Raw genomic sequence first — 15,542 nt, forward strand, 5'->3', positions numbered from 1 at the left:
CTATTTCAATCGCCGACACGGATTCATTCTCGGCCCCATTTGAAACTCGTGGCCAAAAGGCACAATCTAAGGTTATGAAGATCATTTAGGCCTATGATATGGGTCCTTCGGGCGGGGTCATGCAGGATAAGCAACACGGCTTGGGCGCACGCACTACTTCATTACTAGGTCTCACCCCTTTCCCTAAATTTCGTCCTTTCGAACCTTCAAAAATCCATATTCACAGTTCGAGACAAGATGCCCTTCAAGAACGAAAGCTCTATCGAGATCGCGGCACCGCCTGCGAAGGTGCGGGAAATTGTAAGTTACGGATCATCAGAGACACCTAGAAAGCTACGAACACAGGACTAACAAAATACGCACATAAAGCTCCTGAACTTCTCGGCATACCCAGAATGGCACACCGATTTCATCAAAGGGATCGAAATCCAAGAAAAGGATAAGACCGCTCAAATGCTTACCGATGGCGACAAGGTCGAAGTCAACATTGAGAACTTCAAATTTATTGCCGAAATCAAGGTAGGGGAACTCAATTTCCATCCCAGGCGAAGCGCTGATCACAATGTCCAGTCCAACACTGAAGACTTGTTCTCGTGGCAGGGCCCACCCGTCTTCACCATCGCCGGTCTTCATAAATTCCACATCGAGCCTATCAAGGATGGAACGGCCACTATCTTCACGCAATCGGAGGAACTGAAGGGTCTAATGGCCTGGATGATGAGTCCATCACTGCTGGGCAAGAAGATGAAGACTCACTTTGACGAGTTCCACCGCGACCTCAAGGCTCGCGCCGAAGCTTCTTAGGTGTGACTGACACTAGGATTGGCACTAGGGGCGTTTTGATCGGCCCAAGGGGGTTTACCTGCAAACCGGGTGTTATTTCCACACACACACACCCGTCTGAAGCACTGTTGTCATTTGTTTTGAACATTTTTATTCCATAGATTTGTCTTTGTTGAGCTGATTAATTGTTTCCAAGATTCCCATCAATACTATATTTTCTGTTACCGTGAGGCTCTACTTTCCAAAAGTTATGAGGTTGGCAGGATTACGGTCGGACTGGAAAATAAGACGGACAGGGTCCCTGTAACAGCCCCCAAATTTGGCCGCCAAACCTGGCATCCACTCTTCGTCAAGACTTTCGGTCGAGACTCTTCAGCTTATTCAAGAGAAAGCAGCGATCGTCCGCATAGCTCAATTGCCGGATAGCAGGGTTCTCGAGCGGCTCACTTTCACGCGGATGCAACTTGCAACTTAGAGGATCGATTGTGGTGCGGAAACAGTAAGGGGAAATTGGGTGCTTGACAGAGAGGGTGAAGAGGGTGCGGGAAGTGAAAAAAGAACAACCAAAAAAGAAGATGCAGTTGCAACACCAACAGCCAGCTTCCCTGTACGGGACGGTGTATTCTGGCATCGCCATCCCAGGCTGGAGACTCGTCTGCGATATTGCTATCCTGAACAGTAGACTCCATGGCTTAGCGACCCCCAGCGTCGTGGATTACTCGCACGAGTGAAGTGTCGAACCCAGGATTCGAACCAGGCACCAGTACCCGCTGGCTTGCGCCGAAGCAAGGTTGCCGTCTTAGCGGTGACTCTCCCACTAGGTTATCCATGACAGATAATTATTTCTCTGTCTAATTAGGTATATGTTACACTTCCATTGTTTTCTTTCTTGGCAGTCTACTCTTCCCCACAGTATTGAACCTTCATCATGCTCAGTAGTGGTGACCCCTGAAATTGGGTTTCTCACCGCGACCGTACAATATTCTGGTTTGATTCGCGTATTGCAATTTCCATTTTGCGTGAATTTCTTGGTGCTTGACTGTAAGAGGAGAGCCCTGTAGGGCTTTCCAGAGGTAGCAACTTCTCTACGCGATGGCACATTCCAAAAAGGATAGGCTCTGATGGCCATTCTGTCCGAAGGCTTTGCTGGAATATTTATATGCCCATTTACAGGACTTGCCAGGTAAATACAAGCTATTGACACTTTCCACGACCCAATCAACAAGTATGAAGCTCTCGAAAGGAAAATCACAAATCGAATAAAGAGCTTGGGCTGTCCGAGCTCCAAAACATGAACTCAAAAAGGTGAGCAGCCGCAAGAGGCTTCCTGATTCTATTCAAAAACTTGGTCTTAAGGAGCCGTTCTCGGATTAATAGACTAGCAACTCTTTTTTTTCCTTTCAAATCGACATATGCAGCCTATACGAGGGACGAAGCCTCGGGCCCCCCTTTGTAATCATCGTGGCATATCTACGAGACATTGCGAGAATCATGGCAAAGTCACGGATTCCTCATCTCGGTGGTAACATAATTGATAATCCAGAGACTTCCCGAAGCGAGCCTAGATATAAAAGCTCTCAATCGCTCTGTTGTGAGGTGGCTGACCGGAGTCAGTCCACTTTGGTTACGCTCGCCGAACCTCACTACAGTTGAACTTATCTTCGATCTGGGCCTATCGGTGTGTATCTACAAATTTGAAGGTTATGCCCTGGAAATTCATGAGAAAGGCTGTCACGGCAGGAAATGTAAGATCGATAGGGTAATGTCCACGTACTCTGTCCCTGACCCGGAACAGACCAAATCCCCACACATCTTCAAAGTTCGAGGAGGTGGAGCCAGGAACTCGGTCAAATCGAAAGATGCAATGCAAAAGTTGTACAGGAGTCTAAGCGTTACAAGATCATTGGTCGATACGATACAGCCATGGATTGATTTCTTGCTTGACTGCCGAGGAGTTCATGATAATGACGTAGGACGAGGTCCTGGCGTGGTATCTTACTCCACCCAAATCATGTGAATTCATTGCATTGCATAACTTCCCATTCCGGGGAGTTCTCAAACCCATCTTACCCCTTCATCATGCCTCAATTTCGAAATCTATTGAATCGGAAGAACCAGGCCAATGGTGGGGATGCCGATGGGTTCGATGAGAATCATCTGTCGCCCACGCCCGCCCTATCGAGATTCGTCGCAGTTGCGATGGTGAACCGAACGAGTACAAATTGAGTGGTATGGTCGACTTACGCTGAGCCTTGAGGTATATCTTGCTGACTTCGGTGCACTGATAGTCGTCAATGACAGCGGTGTCTACCTTCCGGTACTGTGTCTCTTTCCAAGAAACGCAGTCATGCGATTCACGACCCCTCCAAAGGAATGGGCTAATCATGAAACAGCCCTCGCCGCCCGAGAAGCAGAGTTTCTGGCACCGGTACCCAGGGTCTACACGCTCATCGAACCATCGTGACCTTGTCGACGAAAACGAGCCCTTCTCTATATCGCGTGAATCGTTCGACTCTTATCGCCGCTCATTTGTACGTCCCCCGACATGTGCGACTCGTCTAGATAGTACGGAAACACGATGGGATAGCCTCTAACGATGAACAGGATATTTGCGCCCTTTCACCCGTCGCATACGCCGACGCCGTCCCTTCCCGAACATCTCTCGACTCCCGCTTCTCCCGCTCGCCCGGCATGTCTTCAGGTCGGTTTGAGAAGCCCGACCCTATGGAGGAGGAGAAATTCGAAGAAGTCGGGCTCAACGACGAGGCGAAACCCAAGAAGAAGGGCATCTTCGCACGATTTGGTGATAACAGCGATACATCGCAATCCGGTACTAAGTCTACCTCCTTTGGATTCCACATTCCCGGCAGGAAGCGTGGGCAGAGCGGCGGGGCTTCAGAGTTATGCGCCATGAAGGGTCCAACGCCTACAGTGGCCGAGAGAGGGAATGAGCTTTCATGATTCATGACATCTGTTGATGAGATCTGATATACGTGGGAGGCGTTCCGGGTTGCCTTTGCTTTGTCTGATTCGCATCATATTGTCTTCCGCCGAGTCCTTTTCCTCGGAGCCCCGACTCTCGCTGGGTGATTTCCTGTGACGAGAATTGCAAGGCTTTCATTTGTATAATCTTAATTCCTTTCTGTTCATCTGCGTGTGGACTGAGCGTAATCGTCGCATATCGAGGTCATGTCCACTCAGTCCACATCGTGTCCAGAATATGGCTAGCATTGACGTTGCATGGATTTGCATATAGATACAGTCCCGTACGATCTTCAAGTGACCAACTTAGAGCCGATCAATTTCGCATGATGGAATGATCGTAGCATTCGAATGTATTACTCCAACGTCTGGGACTAATCTCCTTATCAGTGCAAACCGAGCAAACAGCGGCAAAAAAACTTCCTCCGCCTGCGATCAAAAAAATTATCCTCCAGCAACACGAGCAATTTCAGCTCGGGCACCAACCAACTTTTCAATCTATTTCCAGTTCAGACACTAATCTAGTGTCGCCGTGAATTATATTCATTATGGCTGGAGTCAAACGCCCCGTCGACGCGGCCGAAGATCGCAATGGAAAGCGGAGCAAGACGAAGACAGCCTCCGTATCGAAGTCCAAGACCGCTGCGCCCGTGAAGAAGTCTAGCTCGAAGAAGGAAATCAAGTCAAAGAAGGAAGACAAGAAGAAGGCTCCCAAGAAGAAAGTTCAGGAGGATTCTGAGGACGATGATGAGGACGAGGACGACTTCGATATCGACGATATTTCCGACGATGACCTTGATGCTATTGACGAGAGCCCGGAAGATGATGTCGACATGGAAGATGCGAGCGACGAGCAGGAAGAGGAGGAGAAGTCTGCCAAGCAGGACAACAAGCACCAGAAGGTTGCCGACGAGGCGAAGAGTATGTTTCGCTTTCCACTGGTCTACAAGTCTAGCCGCTAACAGGAAAACCCCCTCCAGGCAATGCGTCTCGTGAGTCCCACGCCAAGCAAAAGGCGCTTCAGCAGGAGCGCAAGGCCGCCAAGCCCAATGCCGATCAGATCGCACGTTCGAAAAAGCTGTGGGAGCAGCTGCGCCGCAAGTCCCACGTCAAACTTGAAGACCGCAAGAAGCTCATCAGTGAGCTGTTCGAGATCGTCACCGGCCGTGTCCGTGATTTTGTTTTCAAGCACGACTCCGTCCGAGTCATCCAGACTGCTCTTAAATACGGCAACCTCGAGCAGCGAAAGCAGATTGCACAGGAGTTGAAGGGCAGCTACAAGGAGCTGGCACAGAGCCGCTACGCCAAATTCTTGGTCGGCAAGCTGATTGTGCATGGTGACAACGAGACCCGTGACATGATTATTCCCGAGTTCTATGGCCATGTCAGGCGCCTTATTCGTCATCCGGAGGGGTCGTGGATTCTCGATGATATCTATCGTACCGTTGCGACCAAGGCTCAGAAGACCCGCTTGCTGCGCGAGTGGTATGGTGCCGAATTCGTTATCTTCCAGGAGGACAAGGAGCCCTCGTCCGACTTGCCCAAGATCTTGGAGGCTCACCCCGAGAAGCGGGGCCCTATTATGAACTACTTGCACGAGCTCATCAATCAGTTGGTTCAGAAGAAGAGCACTGGTTTCACCATGCTGCACGACGCTATGTTGCAATACTTCCTCGCTACCAAGCCCGGAAGCACAGAAGCGAACGAGTTCATCGAGCTGCTCAAGGGCGACGAAGAAGGTGATCTGGTCAAGAACTTGGCCTTCACCCAGTCTGGCTCGCGCCTGATGTCCCTGACTCTGGCTTACGCCAACGCCAAGGACCGCAAGCTGCTCCTACGATTCTACAGAGACACCATCAAGGCCATGGCTGGTGATTTGAACGGCCACATGGTTCTCCTTGCTGCCTACGAAGTTGTGGACGATACTAAGTTGAGCGCTAAGTCTATCTTCAGTGAGCTGTTGAACCAGAACGATCCGGAGGAGACCCGGAACGAGGAGTTGTGCTACCAGGTCAACGACCTGACCGCCCGTATCGCAGTTCTATACCCCTTCGCTGGCGAACGTGTCAAGTGGCTTCTGCCCGAAGCGGACCAGGAGGTCCTCAAGGAGGTTCGTGAGATCCGCAAGGAAACTTCCAAGAAAGAACCCGCCACCCGTCGTCTGGAGCTGGTCAAGGCCGCCTCTCCCACCCTGCTTGCATTCATTGCTGCCCGCGCCGAGACCCTCTTGGAGACTACAATGGGATGCCAGTTCATCGGTGAGGTGTTGTTCGAGGCTGATGGCGACAAGACCGCCGCCCTGCAAGGTGTGGCTCAGGCCGCTAAGACCAAGTCTGAGACACGCGACTCTGCCTCCGTTGGACGTCTGCTCAAGTCGCTCGTACAGGGCGGCCGCTTCAACCCCGCCACTAAGAGCGTGGAGAAGGTCGAGCCAGCGCTCAATTTCCACGATCTACTGTACGAGCAGATCAGTGACGAGGTGATGGAGTGGGCCACAGGCGCCAACCCCTTCGTGATTGTCGCCCTGACTGAATCGGACGATTTCTCGAAGAAGGATGAGCTGCTCAAGACACTGAAGAAGAACAAGAAGGCGTTGGAAAAGGCGTCAGTGCCCGGCAAAGATGAGAAGAAGCCGGGACCCACGAGCAGTGGAGCGAAGATCCTGCTACAGAAGCTATAGAGTTTTTATTGTTGAGGGGGTTTGTAATATCTACCACATTGTACAGGCGTCGACCTAAAAGCATAACATGATGTTTTTTTTTCAAACGTATTAGGGCATGGAAATTAGTTCCCCACTGAGTGGGTTCCGTGGATCAGGGCGGACCTCAGGGGTTCGTACCAGTTAATAGATTCCTGTGGTAGAAGGCAGGGAGTTCCAAAACCTGGATCCTTGCGTATACCTGCGTAGCCGGGGGTTCAGATTGATTCATGACCCTCATGCGACCAAGGGATTCTACAGTGTTAAGAAAGGACCCGAGGCCGTGAGCTAGAAGCAGCACCGGGGTACATTTGTCAACGGTCTGCGCCGCTCTGTCAAGTGCCGTAGTGTGTTTAGTGCCGGGTGTAAATTAACGGCCTCCAAGCTAACAAAGACAGTCTATGCTACTTCCAACGATCGACTGCATGAATACAATGCAATTGTGGGCTGCAAGTGCCATGTAGAATCGAGATCTATACTCGATGCACCATATCGAACTCGCCCTCCAATCCCATCACTCCAGCAACTTTCGCATCATCCTCCTCCTCCTCTTACCCCGATCAGGCAATGATCACAGCACGCTAAGCCCCATCGAATGCGCGCGTTAGGGGCAGCTTTTTCAGGGTTGTTCACTTTGGGTCCCTAGGTTCTTAGGTCCGAAGTTCCAGGCCTCAGAGCCCGTCTGTCTTTTCCTCTCCTACATTCCTCAGGCTCCTTAGGCCCAAGAGCCCGCACGCATGCCCTCCCTCACTCTGACCGACCCGGACATGATCCTGCCCTATGGCAGCGAGCGCGAATCCCAGACTCCCTCCCCGCCTTCCCAGCTGGTCTATTTGTCCAATTTGAATGCGCGCTACTCTGGCGATGCGCATTCCAACGGTCGACCCAAGAAAATTTTTTCGCGACACTGGGCCAACGACGACGTGAACAATCGCCGGCTGTCCGACATAGGCGAGGAAATCTCGCCGTCACGATTAGGAGGGTTCGACGATGAGGACGGTTCACGCGACGAAATCGAAAGGAGGGCGAGCTCGCCTGGTGCAAAAGAGCAATTGGCCACTACTGAGACGGAGGAGTACACGGGGAGTAGCTCGAGCTCAACTGTGAGCGCGGGGAGCATTCGCGCTTCGACAACGAAGCAGGCATCGTCGCCACAGGTTGCTGCTAAGTCGTCGCCGAATCCTGCGGACAGTGTGAACAAGCCGGAAAATGGAGATGTTGGCAAGACCGGCTTGCCTGGCACTGTCATTGCCTCTACTGTTGCGAAGGGCAAGGGTCCTGGAGACGAATTCTCATCCGCGATCCTGAGCAGCGAGGCTGAGAGGATTCTAGAGAATGCAAAGAAGCGCTTGATGCTGATGGAGGGGAACCTCAGTCGCGCTCGTTCAGCGGTGCGACTCACGCCCTCGCCTTCGCACACATCGCCGGCGACTTCACCTATTGGGTCTCACCAGCCGGGTGGTTTGTATCAATCGATTTCCCATCGCAAGGGTTCTGCGCTCCGTCGACAGTCACTGGTTGCGTCGCAGGATGCTTCGGCGAACCGGCACTCGCGCGTGCACAGCGAGACTAACTTCCCGTCTGAGTCTATGTCAAAGGATACAAAAAAGGTGTCTCGGTCTGTGAGTGCGATGGGCTCCAGTAGTCGAACCAATTTAAATACCGACGAGAGATCTTTCCAATATGGGCCTGGCAGGGCATATCTTACGCACCGTGCATCGATTTCGTCGATGCAAACGCCACAGCAAGTGAATCAGCAAGCGTCCCCCGAAGCCGCGCAATCGCCTGTCATCGAGCAATCTCAAGACAGTAGCCCCGCCGACTCTCCGAAAGGACTGGGTATTTCTTCGGAGGATGATGTCAAATCAAACCCGCGTGATTTCAGTCCCGTCTACAGCTCGTGCGGCCCACCCAGTCGGGCTCAGTCTCAGCTGCAGGTGCGTGATCTGCAGTACCAGATGAAGGGTCTTCATATCAAGATTTCTTCACTTAAAGTGCGAAATCAAGAGGACAATCTTCGCCGACGCAGTCTCCAAAGCTTGCGCACGCCTAGTCCTTTAACAGCTGCGGATCCCTGGTATAAAAATGGTCTGGAGCTTCGAGAAGGCCAGAGCAGCCGGGGATCCAATACGAGACGAGATGGCAGCTCTGAATACACTCGAGAAGTCCGCTCCCCAAATCCCAATGGTACTGCTAAATTCCAAGGCGAGAATAACGCAGCCAAGCGGAGTGGTAACAGTCCCTTGGAGCCAACCTCGGCGAAAGCCTCGCCACCAACAGGGCATGTTCCTTGGCAAACACCACCCGTGAGCTATGAAGATGGTCGGCAATCCGTCGCAGAGAGCATGTATGAAGACGCTGAGGAGGGCGAAATCGACCGAGAGGCCCTTGATGAAATATTGCGCGAACCGCTCGATGCAGATTTGGAAGAATACGCTGCCGAAGGCGTGCCGCACGAGGAGCGCGAGGATGCCTTTGACTACGAACACTTCATTTTGCACAGTGCCCTAGGCAACTACTCGCGCCAGCTTCGCCGACCCAGTCAGGTTTCTCAAGAGTCTACTGACACGACCCGGCCGTCCCAGGCCTCGCGGTCTCGTCAGCAATCTCGCTCTCGCTCTCGACAGCCTTCTCGGTCACGATCAATCAAACACTCGCGCAATAACAGTGCCATGTCTGTCTCGACCGTCGCTACATTTGCTACCGCAATGGAAGGCGATGAGATGACTGAGGAAGAAGAAGACCTCCTCTACTGGGACCGTCGATTTAATCATGGTGAGACCCTGAAAGCTGCATATTATTTGGAAAATATCCTAATATATCAACAGAACTTCGCCGCCAACCAAGTCCTGTCCTCGAGACTGACCGCTCAGAGACACCGCGCGGGCCCCGAGATGGCGATGTCCCTATCAACAACCAGCCACATACCACTTCCCAGACCTTAGACGTGACCGGTCGCTCGTCAGGGGCCGGGTCCGCAACTCCCACCTCCCTTGTCTCATCTCTCGTCTCGACCGTCCGAGCAGCCTCAAGCCCCTATCCAGGCTCCGCAACCCCTACTGCAATCGGAGGCATCAACTCCGACGACACGCAGATGCTAGAGCAACTCTTTTCTAGCCTGGGAAATGTCTGCATGGACTTGCAAGCAATCACGACCTCGCCCGATCCTGACATGAAGGCTGCACGGGTTCTGCGAAGACGACTCGACGCTGCTAGACGAGTGTTGGACGGGGAGCTCGATGCTTGATTTTGCATCATTCCTCGTATATGAGTTCACCGATACTTTCTATTTTCTTTTCCACTATGATACCCAATGTCTTTTCTTTCCTTGTACATTCCCGCTTTTCCATCTGTCATTGTTAGCGTGGTCGATCCATAGTGGCACTTGTCTGCACTGCGTGCCTTGAGCTTCAGCTCCAGCATTTACTCCACATTCACTCTATATATGGACATAATTTTAATGTCTTTCTCAACCTAGAACAATTCTAGGGGAATGTTGTACAATTACACAAAGTCCTCAAATATGTGTCATCACTAAAAGCGCGATGATCATTCCGCCCACCCCACCTTCACGCGGCAAATAGGAACACCAATAACCCCCAGAGCCCATCTACCCATTCCTCTGTGTTGATTGCCTAAACCACATGGCTCTACTCTCTGGCTCTTCTCTGATCGATTTCACCTTGCAAAGGCAGGGTCTATTCTTGTTGACGTGAAATTCGCGCATTCCTTTCCCTCCCCCTTTTTTTCCGTGCCCCGCAATAATCATAGCCGATCCGGACGCGATAAGCAGCCTCTGTCGCGTCGCGCTCAAGAACGTGGTGAGATATGATATGTTCAGAAATATCACTGCGCGCCTCTACTAATCATGTTTCCAAAGACGGCTTTGAGACAGCCTAGGCCAAAGGAAGCCTGCACTGGGGAATTGAGCGCAAAGACCCAACTGCGAGACCCTCGAGTCCGTACAGAACTACCACTTGCATAATCACAATCTCAAGCATCATCTCTCCCAAGATGAGCAAATCACAGAGTCCAACCCGTCGCCTCCTCATTTTCCAAGAGGCGCGCAATCCGCAAAACACAGCGGAGATCGTGTACCTCCCCGTCAACAAACTGGGTCTCCCAATTTGCGGCGATGGGCCCGAGCTACCCTCCATCCTGGAACTCCCCCTGCGCATTTTGAAAGTGTTTACCGAGGTTTTCAACCAGCCCAAATATAAAGGATGGTAAGTCTGCATATCCCATTACCCCTCCAGGTGATGTTCAAAGTTGTTTGTTGGCATCCCGTGCTAAGTAACGTAGGGCGGTTGTCGGCGCCGGTCCTTACCACGATACCTCCGAGGAAGGCAAGTTCTACGCTGTTGTGCTTGAATCAACACAGCCGGCAGGACAGGGACATGTGCAAGTGCAGCCGGAGGTTCATATGCAGACGCCCTGATATGAGAAAACCGGGGCGTTTTATGTAGTGTATGTTGTGATTACTAAATTGGTGCGGAATTTGCAGTTTCTGGAATAGAATACCACTGCTTATGGGCAAGCTCAGTGACACTGAATGAAATGCATTCATGATTGCCAGATACGGGAATGAATGCTTAGATGCGAGATAATTGCAAATGTTGGCATATATGCCTTGAGAAGAAGAAGAAGGAACCATTCATCCCAACCTATGCAAAACTCATCCCCTATCCAGATTTCTGTCATGTTGGTGCTCTTCATGCCTGTTGTCTTCCTACTCGGGCACGCCAGTAGGCTCTTCATTATTGCAGAATTGACTGATACGTGGCTCCTGAGTTGATATGGTGGAGAATGCAGTCGAACGGAACGCGTTGGCGGTCGTTGAGCACCTCCCTTTCAAGCTCTTGTTCGCTTGATGGTCGAGTACCTTCAAAAGCTGCTTATTGAAATCGCCCTGGCCATCTTTATGGACGTCAGCAACACGCATTCCGGCAAGTCAGAGTTACAAGTAGGTGACTCACCAATATAGAGAATCTGATGCGGCGTCATGCCATAGATGTTCACAAACGTGTCTCGAACATGTTTGCAAGTCTCCCATTGGAGTTCGTCCCAGCCCAGCAGCATGTCGGCATCGAGAAGACAATCTGCGCCAGAGGTCTGCTTGATGAGCCAATTAACCTGTGGGTCGAGATCAGTGCCGTCCATGTCTCTTCTCCCATTTTCGAGGAGATTGCGAAGACGGACTCTGTATAGTCTGGCTTTTAGGTTGACGTCGGTTTGAAGCTTTGCTCGCTGAGCTCTTGGCTCACGATTAGTCTTCAGTTCGGTCTTGTCCATTTCCAGTCCCGTGATTTGGGCTTCGAGGTCTTTGAATAGGGTTTCGTGAGTTTCTTGGACGTCGGATAGTGCTTGCTGCACCTGTTGGAGGCCATCGATCTGCATTTGATGTAGTCTCCTGTAGGCGTGGCTGGCTTGAGTCTTCAGGCCCTTTTGGTGAAGTCATGTGAGTTTTTTGCGTATTCAGAGTCTCCTTGGATGAGATACTCGCCTCAAGGGGATCTTCGTCCAGGCTAGACATGTCTAGTGATGCCGATATCTTTCCCACTGGCTTCTGAAGAGTTGGCGAGTGTAGCGACAGTGCCTTGGTTGCTGGTAAAAAGCTTGATGAGGAGGTTGGTAGGAATAAAGAGATTCAGTAATATCGAGGAAGTTGGTGCGAGATGAGGAGAGGTGAGTAATTGCTCTCGTAGGATATCGAGGCTTTGAAACATAGCGCCTATGATGAAAAAAGACTATGCCATTCTAAAACAACCTAAAAAGCCTCAATATCTCGTGAGAAATTCAGCTTGCTATAATCTAGTTTAGTTCTCTTTCACTTGCTTCTCAATCCAAAGAATAACTGTTCGTTTCTCCGAAGCTAATCTAAGCTAGGATCGTGCCTTTGATATAATTTTGTTTCAGCTTTTACCCCTCAAGAAAACCTCCCATATCACTTGTCGTCCTTGCTGGTAGATCTACTCCTTCTTCTGGTCTCCACATCGAGCCATTGTTTTTGGCTTGCTTTTTCTTTCTTTTCTCGTGTAACATGGTGAATCTCTCGTGAAAGCACGCGTAGGAACATATGCAATCAAATGGTCACATTATGCATAGATAATCATAGCTTGTTCATTTTCTTTTTTTCCTGCTCCTCAAGTGCACACGTTTCCTTTTCGGCACGCGCGAAATGTCATCCATGATGTCCAGAGCTTCATTAAAGCAGCATGCTTGACTGCAGATACCTACAAATGGCCCCTGGTGCACAGGAACCTGCATCAATGTATGCGCAGTCAGATAAACATCTGCTTTGGCACATTATAGACAGATAGCTCACGTCATCGCAAACACTCGCGAATCGAATTGCCTCGACATTTTGTGGCACCATTGAAGATGGCAGAGCGATAGTATTCATCCGCCTCCGGCCCAGGATACAAAAGATGTGCTAATCATCGTTGCGAATATATGATGTGAAACAAAAACACGCAGTATACTTCTTTCTTCAAAGGTGGCTCAATCCGTAGTGGTTCAGAAGTGACTACCATGGACGGCCTCAGTGAGCTAATGCATAAGAAGAATCCTGTCCCCATTTGGGAACGGACAAAGAAAATCTCAATTCGCTATACAACCAGCACTGTCTCGGACTGCAGAAAGTGCCTAGGCTATTGTAGGTCAACTTCAGCCGGTTCAAACAACGGACTGACCCGTCAACTCTGGCAACGGGCTATGAACCAAAAACCCGCCCCAGCTATATGAACTATCGACCTCCTCGCACCTTGTTCACTTCTCACCTTCTCCTTAATTCACTCTTCATTAGATACCGCATCTCACTAAATCATCAAACTTGATCTTAATCCACTCATCATGACCATCCTCGATCCTTCCTTAATCCTTCTCGCCTATCGGGCCGAGAACGGCTCCTTCGTCCTGGAGAATACCTCCGGCGTGCAACTCAAAATCAACGAGTATGAGGAGTACGTGAAAACCAACTCCAGTACCATTTCGCCCGCACATTCCAGCGTGCTGGAAAGCGCGACTGAGAAGATCCAACAGGACTTCAGTACATAGTGGGTGACTTCCATGATTTCCCAGAGCTCATGGGCTAAGCGAGTCCGTAGCTCTCTCTACAATAGTTGGATCGATCGCGAGAAAGATTGTCACTGTGTGATACTCCGCCACAGTAGCCCTTGGGCCAAAGACCGAGACAATGTTCGGAGCCTGGATTGGAGATCTTTCGGCGTGAACAAGATACTCCCGCTTAAGCATTGAGGTAATGATGCTCACTTATTTTTCCAAAACCTTTGGTCACAGAAGCTGATTTGTGTTTAGATTTCTTGCACTTCTTTCTTCGGTGGCTTCATTGATATTGAGATTTATCTCTAATATCGAGCGATTTTGCTTTATCCTTTCGTCGGTGACTTTCGGCGGTATAATTTGAAAGACTAGTCTTTACAATGTCTTATTAGAAATTTTTGCTCTTTGACTAGATACCAATCATCGTTCTCGCAGTTCCAATATTCATTAGTGTTGTCACCCAACATCATATTCATTGACTATCCTTTGATGAGTCGTCGCATTTCTGATGGGGTTTTCTCCTGGGTCTACTCGTTTCCTCGATTAATACCAATATATATCTTCTGAATTATGTCTTAAACTCCACATTCGTCTTCCACGCAGGTGCAAACATATAGGATCACATATAGCCCGTGCCTGAATATCAGACTGCTGACCGTACTGTCCTTCTTCGAAGAAATTTCCCTCGTTAGGAGAATCTTTGACGACATCAAGAAGCCTCTACCGCATCGAATTTGGTAAACACCGAAATGCCGCCTCTTTTGACCCTTCTCCTTTACCACAAAGTCTCCGCTCAAAGGCTGTACCTGGACAACAGACCCGGAATGCCAATCCTACCAAGCTCCCCTCTCATCCCGCAAGAGCACGAACAAATCGGTCTCAATCCAGCACTCTCACGAGAAATCCTAGCAGATCTGAAACAATATCCGAATCTCAAGAACTGGTGCGTGCAGTCATTCAAAATGTCACTTACGGATTAAATGTAAGGCGATAGGGAAGTCTCGACTAACGGATCATAGTGTCTACGTCCGTCACTGGCACGATAAGAAAAATGCTCAGTGGTGCGTGTTGCTCCAAGACACGACTGTTCAGCCTGTTATTTTGAAAACAGAACACCCTATTCCAGAAACTCTCTTCGTGGATTCTGTTGAGAACTTCAACACTGCATCCGCCAAGAAACCCGGCGCGAAACCCTCTGTGGAGTCTGCCCACGATGCATCAGGGATCGTCGTAGAGAATACTATGGGAGAGACTACTGAAGTGAACATCGAATCGACTGCAGAGATAGACGATTCCTTGTTCGTTGAACAAGCTCCCTTGGCCATAGGTGGTCAGATCCCAAGGGACAGATGGCTGGAGCGTGAGTTCCCTGCATTCGACAATGATCTGATGTCGGTCAATTTCAGCGATTTAGCACAGCATATTGCTATTGAATAGCTTTTTAAATGCAGAATTCAGTGCGCTTGCAGAATGGAATCTAAGTGCGGCGGTAGATCCGGTTGCAGAATGATTTCTGCTACAGAAGAAGTCATAGTGGAGGAATATTCATCAGTTCAGAAATAATAACGAGATACCTGTTTGTAGGCAATTTAAGGGTCTATCGGCCTCTCGCCTGGAAGAGGATTGATTAGAGATATTCATTGTGCTTAGATTCCAGGGTATCTTGTATGTTCAATCTTGGGCTTTATGAAACCATGGCTTTCAGGGGTCTTTGCAAATTGTGCACTGTCCTTACATTCTCCATTCGGCTCTGGTTGATCGACTGGGCCGCGATGCGCTGAACGGGCGAAACTGTAAACAGCCGAAGACCCCCAAGGTTGAGATCCCCACATACTAATTGAAGATTTCCCTCCTCACCGGCCGACAGTAGAGGGTCTAGAATCTCTAATGCCAAACGATGTAAATACCGGAAAAAAAGCTTGATAAAACAAAGTTGTTTAACATCTGGGTTTCGAAAAAATCTTTGATTGATGGTAGCCCAATATTGATACCTAACATTTGAGATGTATAACCCTGC

The 15,542-nt window shown here is 49.9% G+C and overlaps 8 protein-coding genes across 8 annotated transcripts; all 8 read left to right on the forward strand.

Moving 5' to 3' along the window:
* Positions 1-237: 237 nt before the first annotated feature.
* Positions 238-804, forward strand: N7477_003243 (SRPBCC domain-containing protein; the record flags this gene model as incomplete). Its single annotated transcript, XM_056964906.1, has 2 exons — positions 238-300; positions 370-804. 2 exons carry the CDS (start codon positions 238-240, stop codon positions 802-804), a joined length of 498 nt encoding a protein of 165 aa, XP_056824859.1.
* Positions 805-2,862: 2,058 nt separating this feature from the next.
* On the forward strand, positions 2,863-3,744 carry N7477_003244 (uncharacterized protein; the record flags this gene model as incomplete). Its single annotated transcript, XM_056964907.1, has 4 exons — positions 2,863-2,998; positions 3,072-3,100; positions 3,177-3,314; positions 3,388-3,744. The coding sequence occupies 4 exons, from the start codon at positions 2,863-2,865 to the stop codon at positions 3,742-3,744; spliced, it is 660 nt and encodes a 219-aa protein (XP_056824860.1).
* Positions 3,745-4,313: 569 nt separating this feature from the next.
* N7477_003245 (uncharacterized protein) lies at positions 4,314-6,445 on the forward strand (the record flags this gene model as incomplete). The annotated part of the gene is made up of 2 exons (XM_056964908.1): positions 4,314-4,686; positions 4,746-6,445. The coding sequence occupies 2 exons, from the start codon at positions 4,314-4,316 to the stop codon at positions 6,443-6,445; spliced, it is 2,073 nt and encodes a 690-aa protein (XP_056824861.1).
* A 755-nt stretch (positions 6,446-7,200) lies between these two features.
* Positions 7,201-9,710, forward strand: N7477_003246 (uncharacterized protein; the record flags this gene model as incomplete). Its single annotated transcript, XM_056964909.1, has 2 exons — positions 7,201-9,238; positions 9,292-9,710. 2 exons carry the CDS (start codon positions 7,201-7,203, stop codon positions 9,708-9,710), a joined length of 2,457 nt encoding a protein of 818 aa, XP_056824862.1.
* Positions 9,711-10,477: 767 nt separating this feature from the next.
* On the forward strand, positions 10,478-10,901 carry N7477_003247 (uncharacterized protein; the record flags this gene model as incomplete). Its single annotated transcript, XM_056964910.1, has 2 exons — positions 10,478-10,689; positions 10,766-10,901. The coding sequence occupies 2 exons, from the start codon at positions 10,478-10,480 to the stop codon at positions 10,899-10,901; spliced, it is 348 nt and encodes a 115-aa protein (XP_056824863.1).
* Positions 10,902-11,333: 432 nt separating this feature from the next.
* Positions 11,334-11,671, forward strand: N7477_003248 (uncharacterized protein; the record flags this gene model as incomplete). Its single annotated transcript, XM_056964911.1, has 2 exons — positions 11,334-11,430; positions 11,475-11,671. 2 exons carry the CDS (start codon positions 11,334-11,336, stop codon positions 11,669-11,671), a joined length of 294 nt encoding a protein of 97 aa, XP_056824864.1.
* A 1,644-nt stretch (positions 11,672-13,315) lies between these two features.
* N7477_003249 (uncharacterized protein) lies at positions 13,316-13,519 on the forward strand (the record flags this gene model as incomplete). Its single annotated transcript, XM_056964912.1, has 1 exon — positions 13,316-13,519. The coding sequence occupies one exon, from the start codon at positions 13,316-13,318 to the stop codon at positions 13,517-13,519; it is 204 nt and encodes a 67-aa protein (XP_056824865.1).
* A 755-nt stretch (positions 13,520-14,274) lies between these two features.
* On the forward strand, positions 14,275-14,962 carry N7477_003250 (uncharacterized protein; the record flags this gene model as incomplete). The annotated part of the gene is made up of 2 exons (XM_056964913.1): positions 14,275-14,468; positions 14,545-14,962. 2 exons carry the CDS (start codon positions 14,275-14,277, stop codon positions 14,960-14,962), a joined length of 612 nt encoding a protein of 203 aa, XP_056824866.1.
* Positions 14,963-15,542: the final 580 nt, after the last annotated feature.

This window comes from Penicillium maclennaniae (assembly GCF_028827695.1).
Source record: "Penicillium maclennaniae strain IBT 15551 chromosome Unknown utg000003l:1.0-5670915.0:1.0-5674809.0, whole genome shotgun sequence".
NCBI classification, from domain to species: domain Eukaryota; kingdom Fungi; phylum Ascomycota; class Eurotiomycetes; order Eurotiales; family Aspergillaceae; genus Penicillium; species Penicillium maclennaniae.